Source organism: Sorghum bicolor, chromosome 10, assembly GCF_000003195.3.
Source record: "Sorghum bicolor cultivar BTx623 chromosome 10, Sorghum_bicolor_NCBIv3, whole genome shotgun sequence".
Taxonomy (NCBI): Eukaryota; Viridiplantae; Streptophyta; class Magnoliopsida; order Poales; family Poaceae; genus Sorghum; species Sorghum bicolor.
This window is the reverse complement of record NC_012879.2, coordinates 4649719-4672228: the sequence shown is the minus strand read 5'-3', so window position 1 is coordinate 4672228 and position 22510 is coordinate 4649719. Positions and strand designations below refer to the sequence as shown.

Below are 22510 nucleotides of genomic sequence, written 5' to 3'. Positions count from 1 at the left end.
AAAAAGAGACAGCATAGCTTGCAGGCAAGCTCTCACCCAGGCATATCACTTCCAAGTTCACATCAAATGAGACCTAAATAATAAACTCAGCATCATATAGGAAGCGGGAAAAAATTCTAGCCCACGGAGGAAAGCGTGGTAAACTTCCAGTGTCATATAGGAAATATTCTACATTTGATTTGTCCGTTTTGTCTTGGACACCCAAGAGTATTTGGTACATAAATCAATAACTAGCATGGCCCAAGGAAAAGGTAACGGTAATGTCAAATACGGCAAAAGGTTAGAGTTGTCAAAAGAAAATCAGGGTTACATAGTTAAGCACGTTTTCTTCCAGTCCAAATAAGGAATTTTCTCTTGTCTGTGCACAATGGAACATGATGAATGTTCTTCGTTGAAGTATACACCGCCCACCATAACATGAATGGATTCGTTGGTATGGTCTTCAGAAATGCTTCAGGATGACCAGAAGGATGTTGAGCGATCAGGAAAATGTGTCATTTGTCATTTCTTACCTTTTCGTGCAAGGTAGCGCTCTCGAGCTGCCTGGATTTTACTGTCCACCTCAGATTGTTTTACATCCATGTCTTTCTTCAACGAGTTTACTTGCTTATTCTCTACTAGAAGTTCAGAATCTTTCGGTGCACTTGAGCCACCACTGCAATGAGATACCAAGGTTGATTTTAGCTACTACCAGGTTTGCTGGATCACAGTTAGGAAATAATGTTTATAATTCAGATATTTCACACTTTACCTTAATTTGTTTACATCTAATTTCTCCAGCTTCTTTAATATAGGCTCAACCCAGGCTTGCTCGACGGCACAGATATTTCTCATGTACGGACGAGTTGTACATATCAGCTCATGATAAATAACATACATTGGAAACTTCCCATACTCATCACCTTCCAGTACAGAAGATGGATGCACCTGCAAAGAAGTTCAACAAAATTCTCAAACAACATAATGTGAAGAGAAAAAGTCATGAATAAGTTTGACAGGATGATTAAATATGTGATTCAAAGCTTAAGTTGTGTTGTTTATACCACAAACTTTGCTCAGATATGATTAAGTGTGGCACTGTGGGTGTGCTCAGATATGATATGCCTAACGTTTTGATATATTCTAACTACTCTGAAAGAGGGCACACTAGCAAGCAGCTTGTTGTCAAGATGTGGCACGCCGAGAAACAATTTAAGTAGCTATCAGCAGTTTCTTTGGCTCCTATGTCCAATAGAAACAAGGGATAAAAAAACATGCAAATTTTCACCTTGAGTGGTGCTGATCTTGTAAGTATAATAATTTCTCGAATATGGAGGAGTGCTGTATATTGCATTGAGAATAAAGGAGACTACAGAACACAAACACCACCCACCACACCCTCACCCAAATAAAGTTGCAAGTACAATATTGGTTCAGGATTATTCGTCTCCCTTAATTTTCGGGCAGCTCAACATTACAATAAGCAAAATCTGACAAATAAATTACACGATTACATACCTGTACAAGTTGGGACCTATAGCCAACAGTATGGTAGCCATTGTGATGCAGCATCCTCTCAGCTAGCTGGTTACCATATCCAACGCAGAGAGCTCTCCTCAGCTTTCTATAGTCAGGGTCACTCTTCCGGCTTTTCCTTGCATGCACATCAGTTGAACCTAAATTTAACAACATTTCAAGTTAACTTATGTGGACCTGTTTTCCCGAGATGACACTACAGGAATCAAAGGACACTTAGAATTAAACAAACATGGACAATTTACAGCAATCCCACTAAGTGACAACTGATAACACAGCAATAAAAAAATAATGGCATTTCGCATTTCCAAATATCACATTTCTGTGTGCTTTTTTAATATCCAACAGACTGAACATGTGCTGACATTTCAGCAACAAGCAAACCTTAGTTAGATGACTAAAAAACCAGATATATCAGATGACTAAAGTGAGCTTCCGGCAGCGATTCCGCCGGCTCTCTTCCTCTCCGGCGGATGGTGAGGCGTCACAAGAGGGAGGTGGGCTGGGGAATCGCCGTGCAGCTGTATATAGAGTAGATAGTACTGTACCTAGGTCTAGGGTCTGCCCGTTGTCGGTTGATGGAGAGGCTAGGGTTTGCCGGGAGGTAGTTCCTCTTTGGCGTGCTTTTCTGGGCGGCGACGGGGAGGCAAAGGCGTCAACGACGCTGGGGAATAATCTTTGTCCACCCCTCCTTCGTCCCGGCGGCGTTCAGCTCCAGCGCCGACGACGGGGTCCGGGAGATCTACGCGGGAGGTCAGGGCCGGCGCACCTTTGTCTTCGCCAGGTGATGTTGCTGCTGGCCTGCTTTTGTTTGGATGTGGTTCTATTTGTGGACGCTGTGGTTGGTGGCTGGCTGGATCTGGCTCTTTGTTTCCTCGGTGGCGGCGGTCGTCGACGGCGAGCACAGATTCGGGAGCTGGAGAAGTTGGGGCGTGGCCCCAGTCAATGGGTGATCGCCGACAACTTCATCCCGTTTACTCGACGGGTGTGAATTTTGACTCCACTTCAAAGCCAGAGTGCAACGGGACTTCTCCAGCCCATGGTGGTGATCGTCTTCTTCTTTTTCGGTGGTGGTGGCCGGCGACAAGAGGTATCGTTGTAATTTTTTTCATTTCTAGGGTCCTTTGTGTAGTTCGGCTGGAACAGTTGTATCCTATACGTACGTGTCTGTATTTGTACGCCTGTGTGTATGTTTTCCTTATCTAGAAATACAGATACGTTTTATCAAAAAAAAAGAGCCCTGGGCATTTAATGACTAATCATCAGTATTAGTGTATTACCCTGAGTAATCACTTGTACATCTCCTTAGTTTATATGACCTTTTTGTTTTTTTAAGCTGGTATTAGTATCAAGACAAATTAACAAAACCTACAGTTTCCTGGACTCTAATTGACCAACAGAGGGCACCTATGCTACATAAATGGCAGTTTTGAAGCACCTCTTCTAGGCAATAATCCTTATCCTTGTAAAACAAGATAGGAACTACTACTAATACTATTAGAACAACAACAAAACCTTCTATGGGGTGCATCATTAGTTCAACCTATGAATTTGGTAAAATGACCCCATTCCTTGTGCTCACACTAGTTATTAGCTTGTGATCGATCAACTAATTCAATTCCACTAACCAAACAAAAATGCAAGGAATGAGAAGACGATGAATCACCCCCATTCTCACACCAAACACCCTATTAGTCCACAGTAAGTAGGGGTACACTAAAGTTGAAACCCAACATGAGCCATCAAATATATAGATGGCAACAATAGTGATATTAATAGGGGATTTAAAGCCTATTCATTGTCTAGGCACGTCAAGAAGTGTTTTCTGTGCAATCCTATCAAAACCGAAAGTACAAATTAGCTTATGAAGACGAAGCTTTAAACAGTTTCAAAACTAGGCATGCAAGTTTTGCTTCCTCTGGATAAGTGGGTCGCCCCAAACTCATTTAATTGGACTAATCCAGATTTCAATGCAACAGAAGTGGGATGAAAAAGAACTAGCTAGATGACGCACTAGTGTCACCACTCGCACTACTCTATCACTGATCTCTGGAAGTGTCAAGGTCCTCAAGACCTAGGGTAGGAGGACCGCGGCTACGGAGTTCGTAGCCTCTGTCCGTGGCTGCTGGTCGGGTTATGCCCCCAGACCAAGAACACGTCGACGGGTTATGCCCCCTGGCGCCGGCTTTAGGAGAAGAGGTAGGATAGATTGATAATTCTTTGATAATCCTCAAGGTCTGATTACACAGGCTTATATAGCCTTTAGTCCCAACAAACCTTCCTAAACTTTAGGACTAAGAAAGGAAAGCAACCAACTAAGAAAGGGAAACAACCAACTAAATCTTTTATTCCCTATAATCCTAGCCACCTAGCCTGTTTCCTTGCTGACCCAGGCGCTCAGCGCGCTCTGCTACGCGACGGACGTCGCGCGCCCTGCGGCGGCGCGAGTATGCGCGCCCGTACATGACATCTCTCCCCTCCTCGAGAGGCAGCTCGTCCTCGAGCTGAAAGAGAGGATAGGCAGCCCGGAACGTGTCAAGATCTTCCCATGTCGACGACGCTGGTGAAGCCCCTTTCCAGAGAATGAGGACCTGGCGCACACCACGTGCCAGGCGCGTCTTGACTGCACGCTCGGGCTCAGGAATGACAGCGCCGTGACGGACTTGGGGCAGCACTGGTGGCTCCGACGGGGGGTCACCATGGAACTTCTTGAGGAGCCCGACATGGAACACGTCATGAAGGCGAGCTTGGGGAGGCAAGGCCAAGCGAACGGCGACGTCGTTGATGAGCTCGACGACGCGGTACGGACCGTAAAACCGCGGCTTCAGCTTGCCAATAGACGACTGCGGCAGAGACGCCACCGGCCTGTGACGAAGCCGAAGCAGCACCCAGTCCCCCACTAGGAAGACGACCGGACGGTGGCTGCGGTCGTAGGCGCGTTTCTGTACAGCCTGGGCCTGCTCCAAGCGATGCCGAATGTCGTCGATGAACTCCGCACGCTCGGCCAAGGACTGTGCCACATCCGGCACCCGGGTTGCCCCCTGTTCGTAGGAGCGCAGGGAGGGCGGGTCGCGCCCGTACACGACGCGGAACGGCGTCTCCTGCAGCGAAGACTGAAAGGCGGTGTTGAAGACATATTCCGCCCATGGCAGCCAGCGCAGCCAGTCGCGTGGCCGGTCACCTGTCAAACAGCGAAGGTACATCACAATGACCCTGTTAGCGGACTCCGACTGCCCGTCGGACTGCGGGTGGAACGCTGAAGACATCTGAAGCTTTGTGCCGCTCAAACGCAGCAGCTCCCTCTAGAAGTTGGAGGTGAACACTGGGTCACGGTCGGAGACGATGGACTGCGGAATGCCGTGCAGCCGCACAATGTCGGTGAAGAAAGTTTGAGCCACCGTCTCGGCCGAGTACGGGTGCGCCAGGGGCAGGAAGTGGGCGTACTTGCTGAAGCGGTCGACGACCGTCAAGATGACGGACTTGCCCTTGACACGCGGCAGCGCCTCGACGAAGTCCATGGCGATGTCTGTCCAAACACCCTGCGGAACAGGAAGGGGCAACAGCAGGCCAGCAGGGTGCAGCTGCTCTGGCTTGTTGCGCTGGCACACTGCACACGCGCGGACGAAGTCCTGCACCACCCGTTTCATGTGAGGAAAATGAAAATCACGTCGGAGACGATGCAGGGTGCGCTGAACGCCTTCATGGCCTTCTTCGTGGACAGCCAGCAAGATTTCCTACAGCAACGGGGAGCCCGGTGGCAGGTACAGACGGCCCCCGTAGTGAACCATGTCGTCCGTCACGGACCAAAGCAAGGTCCGAGCGCCACTCCTGATGTCGTCCAGCAGAGCCGCAAGGGCTGGGTCGGTGGAGTGAGCTTGGCGGAGACGCTCGATGAAGTCGAAGCGTGGCCCGGACAGCACCAAGACCACGCCCTCCTCCGGGGTGTCGCGGCGGGAGAGGGCATCCGCCACGGCGTTGGTGTGTCCTGGCTTGTACTCCACGGCGAAGTCGAAGCCGAGGAGCTTGCCCACCCAATGGTGCTGCGGTATGGTGGACAGCCGCTGATCCAGCAGGTACTTGAGGCTGTAGTGGTCAGTCTTGACCAAAAAACGACGCCCCCAGAGGTACGGCCTCCAGTGGCGGACCGCCTGGACAAGCCCAATCAACTCACGCTCGTAGGCGGCGAGAGCGCGATGCCGGGGAGCCACGGGCCGGCTGAAGAAGGCTACCGGGTGGCTGTCCTGGACCAGCACCGCCCCGAAGCCGTGAGACAAAGCGTCGCACTCGACGACGAACGTCTTGGAGAAGTCCGGCATGGCGAGAACCGGTGCCGAGGTGACCGCCTCCTTGAGGGCGGCAAATGCAACAGCCGCATCTGCTGTCCAGGAGAAGTCGTCCTTCCGGAGAAGAGCGGTGAGTGGCGCGGCGATGGGGCCGTAGTGGTGGACGAACTTCCGGTAATACCCAGCCAGGCCGAGGAAACCTTGTATCGCGCGGGCTGAACGGGGCAGCGGCCAGTCGCGCACCGCCTACACCTTGGCTGGGTCCATGGCGACGCCCGCCGCGGACACGACGTGGCCGAGGTATGCGACGGAGGAGGCAGCGAAGGCGCACTTGGATCGCTTGACGAAGAGCTGGTGCTGCTGGAGCGCCCCGAAGACGGCGCGCAGGTGACGCAGATGGTCTGCCCATGTATGGCTGTAAATCAAAATGTCGTCAAAAAATACCAGCACAAAACGGCGAAGGAACGGCCGCAGGACATCGTTCATCAGGGCCTGGAACGTGGCAGGAGCGTTGCAAAGCCCAAACGCCATGACCAGGAACTCGTAGAGGCCGTCATGGGTGCGGAACGCCGTCTTGTGGATGTCGCTCGGCCGCATGCGGACCTGATGGTACCCTGAGCGTAGGTCGAGCTTGGTGAAGAAACACGCCCCATGGAGCTCGTCCAAGAGCTCATCGACGACGGGGATCGGGAAGGCGTCCTTGACCGTGAGCGCATTGAGCGCCCTATAGGCCACGCAGAAGCGCCACGATCCGTCCGGTTTCTTGACGAGGAGGACCGGGGACGAGAACGCGGAGTCGCTGCGCCGGACGATGCCTTGCTCGATCATGGCCGCGCACTGCCGCTCCAGCTCATCTTTGTGCGCCGCCGGGTAGCGGTACGGTCGCACGGCCACCGGTAACGCGCCCTCTTTGAGCACGATGCTGTGATCGCGAGAACGCTGCGGAGGCAATCCGACGGGCTCGGCAAAGAGGCCCCCGAACGCGGACAGCAGCTCGTCCAGTAGGGCTGCTGGGGACGTGATGGCGGCGATGCGCGTGTCCTGGGGTGCAGAGATGTCCGCCCAGCACACGGGGCGGCCATGGCGTGTGAAGGCCACGGTGCGGGTGGTGAAGTCCCAGACCATCTTCCCCAAGGTGACCATCCACTGGGTGCCGAGGACGACGTCGTAGCCGACGAGCGGCATGACGTAGAGGTCGACGCAGAACTCCTCGCCGTTGATGGCCAGCGGCGCCTGGCGGAGGACGCCAGGGCACGAGATGCGCTCCCCGTTGGCCACCATAGCGGAGAGGCGGGAGCCGGAGTCGATGGTGAGGCCGGTTGACGCAGCAACCGCCTCCGCGATGAAATTGTGCGTGGACCCGTGTCCAGGAGGGCCGTGAATGACGCAGCCCCAATGGTGACGCGCACCTGCATGGAATCACAGACAGGCATACCGGTGACGGCCCGGAGGGAGAACACCGGTGCATCCTGCTCAGCCGTCGCGTCCGGTTCTGCTGGGGCACCCTCCTCGATCTCCACGCCGCCGAGGTAGAAGAGCCGGCGACAGACGCGGTTGTGGCCTCTGGAGTAGGGTTCGTTGCAATTGTAGCAGAGGCCGAGCCGTCGACGTTCCGCCTGCTCCTCGGTGGAAAGCCGCTTCGCCTGGGCGCCCGCGCCACGCGCTGGCGGGGGAGCAGGAAGGGTCGGCGCAGGGGCCGGGGGAGCCGGGGCTGGCAATGCCAACAGCGGCTGGGGCGCCGGCAGGGCTGGTCGCTGGGCCGGAGCCGGGAGAGGCGCGCGGTGGGCAGCCCTGGGCGGGGGCTGGTTGAGGCGGTCCAGCTCCATCAACTCCACTTGGCGTGCCAAGCTCATCGCGGCGTTGAGCGTCTCGGGGTTGTGGAGGCGCACGGCGTGGCTCAACGGCGGTAGGAGGCCCCCGGTGAAGAGCTGCACACGTTGGGCCTCATCCATGCGGCCAGCGCGGGGGAGAAGCTCCTGGAAACGGTTGGCATAATCCTCGACGGAGCCCGTGCGGCGGCATTCTGCGAGCTCAAAGAAGGGCGCCGAGCGGAGGGCTGGACCGAATCGCAAGTTGAGGAGGTCCTTGAACCTGCCCCAAGGCGGTGTGCCCTCATCTTCCTGCAGCTGGATGAACCACAGGTGGGCGACACCCTCCAGCTGGTAGGAGGCCATCCAAACGCGTTCCTCCGGCATAGTGCGCTGCTGCCGGAAGTAGGACTCGCACTTGTTGATGAAGAGCATGGGGTCCGACTTGCCGTCAAAGCGAGGAAAGTCGAGCTTCTGGAACTTGGGGGGTCTGTCTAGATCCCTCTGCCCGTCGGTGCGGCCACCACCGCCGGTCTCCGAAAAGGACGACTTGTCTTTCAGGCCCTCCATCTCGGCCTTCATCGCGGACATGTCGGAGGTGAGAGCGTTCAGCTTCTCCATGAGATCCGCGAGGGTGGGCTGATCAGCCATGGGTGACGGCTGGGAGGTGGAGGGGGGCGAGGAAGGGTGGCTAGGAGGTGCTGTGGAAGCGGATCGGGAGACTCTGGATACCAGGTTGTTAAGGTCCTCAAGACCTAGGGTAGGAGGACCGCGGCTACGGAGTTCGTAGCCTCTGTCCGTGGCTGCTGGTCGGGTTATGCCCCCAGACCAAGAACACGTCGACGGGTTATGCCCCCTGGCGCCGGCTTTAGGAGAAGAGGTAGGATAGATTGATAATTCTTTGATAATCCTCAAGGTCTGATTACACAGGCTTATATACCTTTAGTCCCAACAAACCTTCCTAAACTTTAGGACTAAGAAAGGAAAGCAACCAACTAAGAAAGGGAAACAACCAACTAAATCTTTTATTCCCTATAATCCTAGCCACCTAGCCTGTTTCCTTGCTGACCCAGGCGCTCAGCGCGCTCTGCTGCGCGACGGACGTCGCGCGCCTTGCGGCGGCGCGAGTATGCGCGCCCGTACATGACAGGAAGGGATCTGCTTTATCATTGATTTAAGGATTGAAGATAAAATAAAAGCTAGAGAATTGACCTTTTGCAATTTTTTTAATAATCTGGCATAGTTGGTTCCTCACATCTTTGCTCAATTTCATACTCCGCACCTGCAAAAGATGGACAATATTAATACATATAAGGCGATAAAATAGAATTAATATCTTCAAATCCTATATATTTGATGCAAAAATAAGTGATTAACTCCTTTAATAAAGTTGGGCCATGTTCCAGTTTCAAAAAAAAGTTGGGCCATTATCCTTCGGTAAATGCAAGCATACAAATATGGTTACCAGTGTTTTAACCAGCTGCCTTCCTGGATTTAAAATTTTAATGTTCACAATTATTTATGGTAGCTGTAAGTAGTAAATCATAATATGACTGGAAAGCTGAAGGAGCATGGGCAAAAGTCACAAACAATAATACAGTAAAATGTTATGATAGTAGAACCCTTTCAAAAATGTTAAAGGAATTATCATCAATATGATGGCCGTAGAGTAGCCTTGCATGGATAAAAAGTTGTCTTCCATAAACCCCAATCTTTCAAGACTAAAAAATAAAAAGGCACATGATCCTTATATTTGGACAGATAACTGAAGATTATATATTGTTTCTAATCTTATAGATTCATTTCTGTCGAGCATTCCCTTTTGTACTGAGAATTTTTTTTTTTCCTCGAACAGCGCAGGAGAACTGCGCGTCATTTCATTAAGAAAGAGGAAAAAGTTACATGGGTCAAGAGACCCAACTCACACACCCCACACTAGCCACTAGGATACAGAATCGCCACACTAAGAACAGGAAACGACCCAAAACACCTCCATGCCTTAAACCCCAACAGGCAGCAACCTAAAAACCAATTCCCGGAGTTTGGAGTTCCCTGCTGAGCACCAGAGACCTCCCTCTGAGCTGATAGCCCAAAGGACTTCCTGAATACTTGGCCTCCTATTATCAAAGACACAAGTATTGCGGTGCTTCCAAATCTCCCAGGCCACCAAAATAATCAAGGAGTTGAGCCCTTTACGCGCCTCCTTGGGGACAGCAGCAGTTGTTTTCTTCCACCATCCAGAGAAACGAGTTGAAGAAGGTTGTGGAGCCAACTGAAGCAGCCCTAACTGTTGCAAAACCATAGCCCAAACTTGTCGAGCAAAAACGCAGCCCACTAGCAAATGATTTATTGATTCATCCTCCTGATCAGATGAAAATTATGGGCATGATTTCTATCATGAAACCACACAATGACAATCATGAGGGTATTTTGTGGAAAACTCAGGTGATGCCTTTTGTTCCTTGTCTTGAGTAATCAAAGATGATTGCATCTACTTTTACTAGCGACGCTAACATAAGTCTTGTTTATTAAATATATTAGAAACATGTTCTTTTCAGTCACCTGCAAATCATGATCAGAGCACCATCTTGGATCATAGCCAGATTGGTCCCAGCTTTCGAATATCTGAAGCAATTGTATATGGTCACCCCAGCCAGAACCATCAGGAAGCTCCTGCCTTTTCCTCTTTCCATCCATGTCTTTGCTGTATAAGTCCAGGTTTTATATCATTACGCATGAATTTTAGTACAGGGGATGAGATGAGAGGGAGGGGGGTCACCTAGCTGATCGCAATGTGATTTCTGCTGACAAAATCGAAGCAACAGTTAATGCCTGAGACAGGCATCCCAATTCATTTGCTTCAATCAAGGTCCTTGAAAGAGACGGTTCAAGAGGGAGCTCTGTACAAATTCTATCCTTAGACAACCAAATTAGGAGATTCAAAAGTGAGTGGGCCCTGTTTGTTTCCACTTATAATCAGATTCTCAGTGAAAAAGCGAGAATCCCACCAAATGCTTTGATTATTTCTGATTTCTTCACTGCCGCTTCAGAACTTTGGACTAGGACAGTCAAGGATCGAAAAAATCCCCACAGTACAATGATTATAAGCGGAAACAAACAGGGCATAAACAGTTCATAAGTTTGGTTCCTTGGTAGCTGAGGTGTTACCAGCATTTTCACAATTAAAAACTCAAATAAAAGCTTATGTGGTGCATGATTGCACATCAGAGAAAATATGAACATTCTACAGCTACTTCACATAAATGTTCACTCACTGCTAAATTAAACTCTACTCACACAACCACAATTAATTCTCCTTTTAGGATCCCTAAATCATGATCCTATGTGTAGTTTATTGTCGTAGTCTGTCAGCTACGATTTGTGATTCCATTACAAGAACTTGTAGCATATTACCAGGTGCAAGGAGGCAATTGAACCAACTACTTATATCATCTGTAATGTGAAAATTGTATAATACTATTAATACCCCATCACTATGCTCATAAAGCAATCACCCTTGCACAAGAGAGGGGGCCGGGGGCAATGACATGTTTCTGATTAGAATTACATTGATGCGTGGAATATTGGAATTACTCATTAAACAGCAATACTAATATACATTGCATTATGCTTGAGACGTACGTAAAGAAATCAAGGTATGTTGACGTTGCAAGGTATAAACCCCAAGTGATATATGCACTACGTCCCCTGTTGCTCAATCAGTAAGGATTCAAGTACACAATACTAAAGGCAAAAAACTAGAACTGAAACTGCAGAGAATTGATACAAGTATACAAATAAGCTCATGACAAGCACATTCAAAGCTCAAGATGACAGCATTATGTCATGTGCAACTTATACGGTTTGATACTTCAAAGCAGAGGAATATTTTATATCGGATTTGCCCACATTTCAGGTTAAAAAGGACAAAAAAAAAAAAGGTCTGCAAATAATAGCTCAAGAAGACTTTGAACAACCATCTCATTTCAATGGAAACAAGACAGGCTTGGTATACCTGCCATAACTCGTCCAACATCTGTTATTTCCCCATTTTCATCAATTGCATCAATGAGGTATAATTGCCTCAAAGCATCTTCTAATGACTCACCTGCAAACCATTTGTGAATTTAAAAAATCTGGCAGAAGTCACAACATAATATTCGACTGTATTTATTTCAAGGCACCAAATGGCTCCCGTTTTGGCTATGTATATCTTTTGTAAGGACAGTTTTGCACATTCATGTTATTGGTATAATGGCCACGGGCCAAGCAGCCCATCACCCCAGCCCAACCCAGAGGCAGTAGCCAACACCTACGTGTTGCAGCAATCGTATAGTGAAGCTGGCATGCTGCAACCTCCATACCCCTCAAATTCAGGGCCCCGCCAACAAGTTATCAGTACTAGAGAATAAGAGATAGGTTTAGCTTGAATTGAATTAAACAGGATGGATAGTATCTATAAAAACATATTTTAGATGTATCCATATGGATTAACCAGAAAAGTGATTTTTCCTCAAAGTTCCCTCTCACTCTCCTTTGTGCTGCCACCATCCCCTGTCCAAGCTGAAGCCACCGCCAATCTTCACCAAGGCAGGCAAACCATCACGAGTCACCAGCAACGAAGCCCATCGCGCCACCATACCACCCATCACAACTACAACCTCCAAGAGATTCCCTCCCCTAACCAGCCCGTAACAATTCAAAAGTGACATGAGTAGAGTCATCACAAAAGTAGTTTCTTCACCGGACTTCATAGTAATAACATAATTTTGCAATGCTTTAGAAAACAGTAAGTACAAATTAGCCAACGAACTCCGCACATAATAAGTAACTAGACAACAATTAGATGCATCACAGGCAGGTCCAGAAGAATAATTGAAACAATAAGAATCTGAAGTTTTATCTTACGTGATGGTGGATCTAGAAAATCAAACTTCAGTATGTTGATGTCTGGAAGATTTAACGATTTCAGATACAGAACACTTCCAGCAAGAGAAGAACGTTGAATTTCAGGAACTGTTGCCTCAAGAAACTCATTCTGATATATGGAAATTGGGTATAGCCTATAGCACTTGCCGGGCCGAGTTCTTCCAGCTCGCCCTGCCCGCTGATCAGCCTGCACTCTAGTTATTCAATAAAATTATCAGTACAGGTTAGCATCCAAAACTAGACATATGAATGGAAGTAATATGATAGTGAACAAAGTGCATAAAAAGAAGAGACTGCATGTGCCAAATTATATACCTGCTGATTTGGACTACATCAAGTGAATACATTCCACTTGATGGATTGTATTGGCGCTGCTTTACATAACCACAATCAATCACGAACCTAAAGAAATACGAAATTGTATTGTTAATATCTTTGTGCAAACTTAGAAAAACGAAACACCTCATGGGAAAAAATATATACACAACAACATTGTAAGAAAAATTACGAAGCTTGACAGTCACAGTCGGGCAGTTGTTCACTCTCCTATATGTCAACAGCTAAAGTTTCCTGTATCACTTCATGGATCCTGATTATCATATTTCATAAAACTATTGTGTTCATGCAAAAATCTGTTTTAAAATATGTACTAGTGAGGGGACCTACAGGTAAGAAATTTATGTTTCTCCACACTCCATCCAAGCTATTAGAATGTAAAATATCTTTGGTGACTCCAAAATGTCATATCCCACGATGATTTAATCATGATAAATGTATCTAATATTTTAGTTCCACCTTGGTCTGTAGTCTGTAGACATCAAACTGTTGGAGAACTAACCGAAATGTAGTACTCAGCAATACATATAAACAAAAACAAATCACATTAACAAGTTTGCTGCATCAACTTTAAAGAGTTCTACATGCACTCACAAGTCCTTCAAGTAAATTTTGACATTTAAACTACATGTATTTTAGACGGTGACACAATTCTCAGGTTGCAAAAGCTTACTTGATTTATAAGTATAACTAGCACTGTTGATAAAGCAGGATGAGTTGTATGAAATTAATGGCTTCACAGACAAATGAGTGATGTTTAAGATAAACATATTTTTATTCTAAATAATAAAGTAAATATGTCAGGATTTCTTATTATATTAGCAGAGTAGTTCATGTCGCTCCATTCTATTGCTAGCATATTATTTTTCATACGTAGTCACAAACAAGTCAGATTGCAATGTTCACTACATTTAAATACAATCTGAAGATTGAAACAAAAAGCACATGCTTCTCAACTGATTATGTTTGCTTCTTACACGACACCATCTACAGTCAGCGAAGTTTCAGCAACATTTGTTGCAACAATGAAGCGTCGGCAGTTTGGAGGTGCAGGAGCAAATACCCTAACCTATATGAGAAGTGTGCAAAATCAGAAATGCTGCAGAGCATGAAATGTTAAGCAAGAAAGAGAAACACAAGAGAAGGATTGCAGAGCTATCAAATCAAAAATAAATAAAAGGAACAGTATTTATCCTGTAAGACTACATAAAAGTTTGGTTGCAAAGCTGAGGTGCAAATCAGATGTGCAAGGCTAGGAACTTGCCTGCAGTTCAGGTGGCAAAGAACCATGAAGAGGAAGGACAAGAGCATCAATGCAGGAGCCTTCCTCGAGATTTTGAATTCTTTCCTCCAACTTTGAGACCATCTTGTCAATATCATCCTAAGCCAATCTCAAATAATCAGAATTCAGCATAAGCACTCAACATATTTAATAAAAGAAAAGGAATAGACACTACTCGAAAGGGGAGCTGCACAAAGAATACACATTAGTAAGTACCAATGACAGTTACCTTTACAAGTTTACCATAAAATAGTTAATTAATAGTTAATACAATATAGGTTTCCACATTAACCCAACAAGATAAGAAAACTAGAACTTCTTCTTTTAATAAAATAAAATAAATATCTGCAAATTCCTAAATTTATATTTAGTACTACATCTCTCCAAGACAAACTGATTTGTAGAAAAAAGATCTGTCCCACAAAGAATTGATTTTTAGACACACCGACTGGCCCCTCAGGTACCAAAGCACACATTTATGACCCTCAATCCTTCACCCAGGTGCAACAACAATTAAATTGGTCTTGGGTAAGCAAAAGGTCACCACCACTCTGGTGCAACAACAATTTTGGTCTTTTCCCCCTCCATGCTATTTTGTCAGAGATGTGGGTCTTTTCCCCCACCATACTATTTTGTAGGAGATGCGCTAGAAATTAACTTATTTCGGGACAGAGGGAGTACAGCTAAAAAATATAAATTCCTACATTGATCACAAAACTACGTTTAAATAAAGAAACTAGAAATTACATTGTTAATACAAGGAAATATATTTGATCAAGACCATGGTAATTGGCATGACTACAGAATATACTTACAGATTGTAAATAAAAAGAGAAAGGAAAAAGAAATAAACAATGACAGATCTTGAGGTACTGACCTTTCCTGTCATAAATATTAAGACATCCCCAGGAGGTTCCTTGGCATGGATATCTGACAACAAACATTTTGTTTAGGGTACAAAAAATGCATAACCTAAAAATTTTAAAAACATAAAAAAAAACTAACTATAATATTCCCATATGTGGTATCAGAAAAGAGGTATGAGACTTTGAATCGTAGTGTTGTTAAACTTTCTCTATTTCTATTGAATACACAGGAGATCTGTGCATCATAACCATGTGCATCAACCAAACACTACATATGCATAATTCAGATTTGTTTTTTCAATGTTTCCAAAATATAATGCTAAAAATGAAGAAAGTACCTAGGTTCAATTGAATTGTTAGGGAAGTATCAGGGGTTGTGAGACCCTAATATTTGTAATGCTATTCCACAATGTTTTATACTAAGCTGTTAAGCAATAAAGAGAATTTCTTCCTTGACTCTTTCCTCCCTATCGAACAACTTAATAGTAAAGAGTGTCCAGGGTGAAGGGCAGCAACCCAGTTTCCTTCTTACCGCTGTAATGACCACTCTTATTCATGCCACATGACAAAACCACCCGTAACTTTTGTCAGAAATATTATCTCTGTAACTCTATTAGCAATTATTATTATTAAGTTTCTAACTAGTGCAAAGCAAAAGCAGGAAAAAGATGCACTAACAATATTGGCATGATCAAATCCCAAAAGCTTAAAACTGCAAAAGGTTACAGAAAAATGCTTCTTACCTATAGCTGTTCTGAGTGAAGATTCTATATAATTTGTTGGCCGTTCAGTGCTGTAAAATTTCTCCACAGGGAACAAAGTTCCAGGTATGTTTAACACAGGGCATCCTGAGAAGAACTTTGAAACTTTTAAACCGTCAAGAGTCGCAGAGGTGATTAGAACTTTTAAATCAGAAGCTCGGTCCTTGATCAATCTTTTCATCAAACCTAAAAGGATATCACTGTAATGGTATAACCAGATAATAAGTATTAAAATGAGCCCATGCAAACAGTTTGCAAAAATACCTACACATATCATCCACTGTAACACCATTCTACTTAAAAAGAGAACAACACTGAATATCTATCATCATCCCACAACTACACGTTAGCCTTCGGTTTCTTCTCCAGTCTGACCGTCTTCAATACTCCCACTACAACTGCGGGGCGATGTTAAAGTATATTTGGTAGTAAGGGATATTGTAATTCCGTATTGCCACATGTATGTGCTACACAGCAAGACAAGAACTGCTACAACAAAGATAAGTAGGTGCGCCAAATGATCTGACAGACCCTGAACCTTTTATCTATAAGAATCCTATGGTAGTGTGTAGCAAACAGGAAACCACAGTATATGACATGCTAATGGTAAAATGATACATTTAAGCTCTAAGACATAGTCACCAAAAAAAAAAAAGACATGTCTCCATATAATAGTAGCTGACACAATTGTCAAGTAAACGGATTGGAAAATAGTGGCCATGAATATGTGTAAAGAAACGTGCTACCAAGCTAGCTTCAAATTGACTCAGGTAGAAATAATTCAGATATAAATCACCATACGTGTTTAAACTACGCTCGTGAGCTTCATCCAGTATGATTACTGAGTATTGCCTCAACTCAGGATTTGAAAGGCTTTCACGAAGAAGAACGCCGTCCGTGAGGTACCTGTAAAAACAAGTAAGAATTTAAATCCACGAATTTAGCATCAATGCACTTCCAGTGGTTATTGAACTTCGTACGTTACTGCAGCTGGATTAGAAGAAATTCAGGCTATCCAATTTGTCGGAGGCTTACTTTATGCATGTTCTTTCTGAAGTTCTGTCCTCAAATCGGATTGCATAACCAACTTCATCCCCAAGTGGAACACCAAGCTCTTGAGCTACTCTTCTGCGAAATAATAAAAAAGCACTCTTACTCACAAAAACAGTTACATACATGTTTTGTATATTTAACAACATAGTAACTGAAATAACTTTCAAGAGTGAGTAATAATAAAAGAACTAAAACAGAATCCCACGCAGTTGAATTGAGAATGGATAGCTGATCAACCAGGAAGAAACCAATTCAGCAAAATCAAGATTCGAGAGTAGTTAGTCAACCAGAAGAACTACTTAATGAATCTCACACAATAGTTCTTTCTAAGTTTTGTTTATTTCTTGGTGATAATTTCGGTAAAAACAAAATCAATGGGCTATCCAGCAAGCAGTCTCCTTTATAAAAATGTAGTAAAGGCAGTTCCAATCCCAATTCATAAACCCTTTCAACTGCCCAACTGCGACCCACACAGCAAAAAGCATACCTAGCAAACGTGATAGAACAATAAAAGCTAATGAGAAGAGGAACCTGGAAACGGAGACCGCGGCGACGCGGCGGGGCTGGGTGACGGCGATGGCGCCCCGACGGGTGTATCCGCGGCGGTGGAGGATCTGGGAGAGCTGAGTGCTCTTGCCAGAGCCGGTCTCGCCGATGACCACCACCACAGGGTTCGCGTCCACCGCGGCGACTATCACGTCCTCGTGCTCCGAGATCGGCAGCACTGGCGGCGGCGGCGGAGATGGAGACGGCATCGCGTTCGGTTCGGCCGCCGGGCACCAGGGCGCTCGCGTGTCTTCTTCTCCGCTTGGGCTAGGTGCGTGTGTTTGGGCTGGGCCAAATGGGCCCAACACGGCCCAGTGGAGAGAGCAGCTCGCGTGTCCTGCTTTGTGTGCCAGGACCAGGAGAGAGCAAGAAGGCCGGTGGTGACGCGGAGAGACCGCTGGGCGTCGAGCAGGAGCTCGACGTGGCGCGAGCTGCGATCCGGCGCACGGCGCAGCGGCACACGGTGTTGCCGGCCGATCAGCAGGCAACGGCAATGTCAGCTCGGCGATCAGCTGGTTCGACGCCGGAGTGGAGAATGCTCTCTTGGCCAGCGTCTACCGCAATCCGGCAGCGTTCCATTCCACCGGTGAGTGAGTCGTCCATTCCGACGCAAATCGATCACACAATGCGAAAGTTGGTCGTCGAGCTGCCTTTTGGCCGGGGCAGGACGTGAGCGGCGTGCCGGACATTAACCTCTACGACGGAGAGATGCCGCGGGAGCTCCTGGCGCCGGCGCCGGCGCCAGGGGTGAGACGTCGCGTCCGTTCCTCGCCTTCTTCGCCGGCGGCCGGCACGGGCACATCCGGGACCTCCTGCTCCGGCACTGGAAGGACGCCCGTGACACGGACGTGTTCCCGGCCGGTGTACGAGCACAGGCAAGACGATGCGTTCGGCTACTACTCATTCATGCGGCGCGCGCGCTTCTGCCTGTGCCCGAGCGGGTTCGAGGTGGCGAGCCCGCGCGATGTGTTGTTCTTGTGTAGTCGAAGTGTACTAAGATGTGCAAGACTAGTCTCACTTTGATGCTTTGACATAAAACCTTTTAGCAATGCTTGTTTTGAAAATTGAACATATGCTTCTAAAACTATGTAACTTGAGTAGACACCTAGAATGTGTAGGGCTTGTTTATGCCTAGTTATGTGATAAGTTTATGCCTAGTATGCTTGTTCTTGTGTTGGTTGGGTCAAATATGTTTTGCCATTGCAAATGTTAAGCCCGTGATAGACTCTTGGGAGAGGTAGTCTCTTTTGTGTCACAAAGACACAATATGTGCTAAAGTGTGAATAGCTTTGTGATTAAGATAACCTTTCACTCCAAAGGTTGCTTTAATTCTCTCATGACCAAGGCAATTTGTGCTATTGTGATCCAACACAGATGCTTACTTGCTTCATGTTGCTTGCCAAAGAAGCACATCGTTGTATGTGAAGTCCAACTTACAAGGGCTTGGATCCATAAGTGGGTATTTGCAATGTCCGTCCCGATGAGAATGGGTTGCCAAGTTTAGGCTTTTCATAGCAATAGTGATAACTGATCCTCGTGTTGTATATTCATGACTAGTTGCTTACTCTTGAGGTGAACATTTTTTTGCATAATCTTGAAAACTTGATAAAATGCTTAGTGCATGTGACTTAGTGTCATTAGAGAACTTTGAGGCTCGCATTCACACTCTCTGCTCGTTATTTCAGTCTTCCATAAATCAATGTCTAAAACACCAGAAAACAATGCCCGCAACGTGATATATATAATTCAAAAAACAAAATCACACTACTACGCCAGTACTACGGATACGTAGTAATGTAATTTTTGTGAGTTGGCAAGTCTTAAGAATAAGTAGTTGGGTGTACTGGAAAAGATTTATCTAATTAATACGTCTCTATCTTTTCTTTTTTTTTGTACTTACTAGTAGAATAGAAAAACAATATATCTCTAGTGAACAAACTCTATTTCTAGTCATAAATGTTATGGACACAGCAGTAGACTCGCTGTAAACTGGTCAATACGAACTGACTAGACTACTAGAGTGCGCACGGTGCATCTGCCTCTGCGGCAGTTGGCGCACGAGCTGGCCTCCGGGGTGTCCTACTGGCGCTGCCGAGCTCGTATGGTGGTGGCCCGGCCGGCGCCCGAGAGCGAGCTGCAGGCCTTCCCCATTGTGGATGTGCAGGTGCAGCGCCTGCCGCCTGGGCGAACGCGAAGACATCGAGCGAGAAGGCTCCCGATCTTCGCGCGGCCGGCGGCGCTCGAGCCACGGCCGGGGACGGGGCCTTATGTCTCGCCGCCGGAGTGGCGGCTGCTCCGGAGCTTCCGTCCGTGCAGCCTTCGTCATCCTTACCGTTGCGCTTTCCACCGTCCTCGGCACCTGCTCCGTCGACGACATCTCCAGCTCGAATGAGCTGTTCGCGTCTTCTTCTTCTTCTTCGCCGACGGCATCTTCTCGGCCTGCGCGATCAGAGCAGCTGCTGCTCGTCTCTTCTTCGTCTCTCACCACGGTGTGTATGCAAACCGAAGCTACTGCTATACATCGCTATGATTTTCCTTTTTCCAGTTTTTTTCCTTGCCTTTACTGTGCTACCGTGTGCGTCCATGCCCGTGTGAGGCAGGAGAGGAGCAGGAGGACGCCGCTGAAGATGAGCGTGGAGCAGGAGCTTGACGCGGCACGTGCCGCGATACAGCGAGCGGCGCGTCGTCGTCGTCGTCGGCGGCGTGTCGTTGATCCCGCCGGCCGTGGCAGTGGCAACGTAACCACGGCGGACGAGTGGTTCGAAGCCGGAGTCGACCATGCTCTCGTGGCCAGCGTCTACCGCAACCCGGCCGCGTTCCACCGGTGAGTACTCGATCGACGACGGTGACCCAAACCCAACAGAACGGAACACAAACGACAGCCATTTGATTTTTCACGAGTACGTACGGTACGGTGATTGCGAGGCAAGCAGGAGCTACAGAGAAATGGAGAGGCGGTTCAAGGTGTACGTGTACGAGGAAGGCGAGCCGCCGATCCTGCACGCCGGCCCGTGCAAGGACATCTACACCATCGAGGGCCGCTTCATCGAGCAGCTTGAGCTCATGGCGCCGCCGCCGCCGGCCGGCGGCGGCGGCGGCGCGCGCACGTCGGACCCGGCGCGCGCCCACGCCTTCTTCCTGCCGTTCAGCGTCTCCAAGATGGTCCAGTTCGCGTACCGCCCCGACACCTACGACAAAACCCCTCTCCGCGCCATCGTCGCCGACTACGTCCGCGTCGTCGCGTCACGGCACCCTTACTGGAACCGCTCCGCCGGCGCCGACCACTTCATGCTCTCCTGCCACGACTGGGTCAGTGTGGTGGTGGTGGTGTTGGCCGACCGCTACGAAATCTCGAACATTTTACTGACCCCTCTGCTGCGTGTGCATGACATGCATGGATAGGGCCCTGAGGCGTCGAGGGGGCACCCGGAGCTGCACGCGAACGGCATCCGCGCGCTCTGCAACGCCAACACCTCGGAGGGTTTCCGGCCGGGGCAGGACGTGAGCGTGCCGGAGATCAACCTCTACACGGGCGACATGCCGCGGCAGCTCCTGGCGCCGCCGGCGCCGCCGCTAGCGTCGCGCCCGTTCCTGGCCTTCTTCGCCGGCGGCCGGCACGGGCACGTCCGTGACCTGCTGCTCCGGCGATGGAAGGGCCACGACCCGGACGTGTTCCCGGTGTACGAGCACGAGCACGAGCACAGCCATGGACGACGACAGCAGGACGGGGCCCCGCTTGACTACTACTGGTACATGCGGCGCGCGCGCTTCTGCCTGTGCCCGAGCGGGTACGAGGTGGCGAGCCCGCGCGTGGTGGAGGCCATCCACGCCGAGTGCGTGCCGGTGATCCTCTCCGACGGGTACGCGCTGCCGTTCGCCGACGTGCTGCGGTGGGAGGCGTTCTCGGTGGCGGTGCCGGTCGCCGACATCCCCAGGCTGAGGGAGGTGCTGGAGCGGATACCGGCGCCGGAGGTGGAGCGGCTCCAGCGAGGGGTGCGCCTGGTGAAGCGACACTTCATGCTGCACCAGCCGCCGGAGAGGCTGGACATGTTTAATATGATCCTGCATTCTGTCTGGCTCAGGAGGCTTAACCTTAGACTGAATCGCTAATAGTAAAGGTCTTTCAACGCAGGATGTTGTACTTGTTTCTTACACAAGAGAAGCACAATGACAAATGCAATAAGCTCGAGTTCTTTACTAATTGCATTGTGCACGACAGAATAGGTTGCACAAAGTGTCGACTACATAACACTGAATAGGTTTGCAGAAGGCCAACCAAGTGTCGTTAGTTGTTACCCTGTCGGCCTGTCCCTGAGTAACAATGTGATAAGAACTGTGTGCAAAACAGGACATTCAGGTCAAACAAAAACATATGCCAGGTTGAAAACTATGTATAGGCCTCTTATATATAGAAAAACATTGTAGTGATTCAGAAAGCTAAAAGCGAGGACATAGCAACAGGTCTTTGGAACGAAACTACAGAACACTGCGATTGTCGTCCATAGCAAAGAACCACCTCGCAAGAACAAGAGCAGGTCACATAACACAGCACACAAGTGCACAGCCTCAACTCTTCAACTGTTTGCGGACATATTTCAAGTATCCTCACACCCATGCCTTCGTTATTAGAAATCTAAAGCTTTTTTTACACCCATCATCAGTGTGCAAAAACATAGGATAAAACCTGATTGTGGCTATAACATTAAGAACAGATTTTACTAAAAAAATCTACCTTATGCCCAATAGACAGACTGTGTACTGTGTACATAACACAGCACACAGCACACAAGTGCACAGCCTCAACTCTTGAACTGTTTGCGCATATTTCAGGCCTCTTTGGGTTTGTGCACAGGCCTCTTCACATCATATATGTCGTATACAAATTAAACAACTCGTCTCCAAGATGCTAGAAAGAAAATTCATATATCTATCCAGTAACCCCCAAACATCATCTCTCATCAGTTGATTGATTGTCATTATAAGATAACGAAGTTCAAAAGCGCGCTATTATGATGACATCGCTAAAACTTATATCACAATTAGGTTTATTAGCAATTAAACCAATCTGTCTAAGATGACAGATGATTTCCTCACCACAACATTCCTAGCGAGGATCCCTACATTGTAAACC

The 22510-nt window shown here is 47.9% G+C and overlaps 2 protein-coding genes across 3 annotated transcripts; one reads left to right on the top strand and one right to left on the bottom strand.

The window, feature by feature from the left end:
* Window positions 96-17665, bottom strand: LOC8064050 (probable pre-mRNA-splicing factor ATP-dependent RNA helicase DEAH4). Of its 2 annotated transcripts, XM_002436539.2 has the most exons (16): window positions 17365-17656; window positions 16816-16908; window positions 16582-16686; window positions 15763-15980; window positions 15031-15083; window positions 14136-14252; window positions 13849-13940; window positions 12851-12937; window positions 12515-12729; window positions 11622-11714; window positions 10386-10506; window positions 10169-10310; window positions 8819-8888; window positions 1498-1655; window positions 752-927; window positions 96-655 (listed from the first exon to the last, which is right to left on the bottom strand). In XM_002436539.2, the coding sequence occupies exons 1-16, from the start codon at window positions 17586-17588 to the stop codon at window positions 502-504; spliced, it is 2118 nt and encodes a 705-aa protein (XP_002436584.1). In that variant the 5' UTR covers window positions 17589-17656; the 3' UTR covers window positions 96-501. The 2 variants fall into 2 exon arrangements, with proteins under 2 accessions (XP_002436584.1, XP_021305015.1); XM_021449340.1 differs by lacking the exons at window positions 96-655; window positions 752-927; window positions 1498-1655; window positions 8819-8888 and adding an exon at window positions 9367-9968 and having other exon boundaries at window positions 17365-17665.
* LOC8076180 (probable glycosyltransferase At5g25310) lies at window positions 17675-21489 on the top strand. The gene is made up of 6 exons (XM_021449742.1): window positions 17675-17965; window positions 18046-18345; window positions 19391-19689; window positions 19925-20203; window positions 20313-20688; window positions 20782-21489. Exons 1-6 carry the CDS (start codon window positions 17675-17677, stop codon window positions 21487-21489), a joined length of 2253 nt encoding a protein of 750 aa, XP_021305417.1.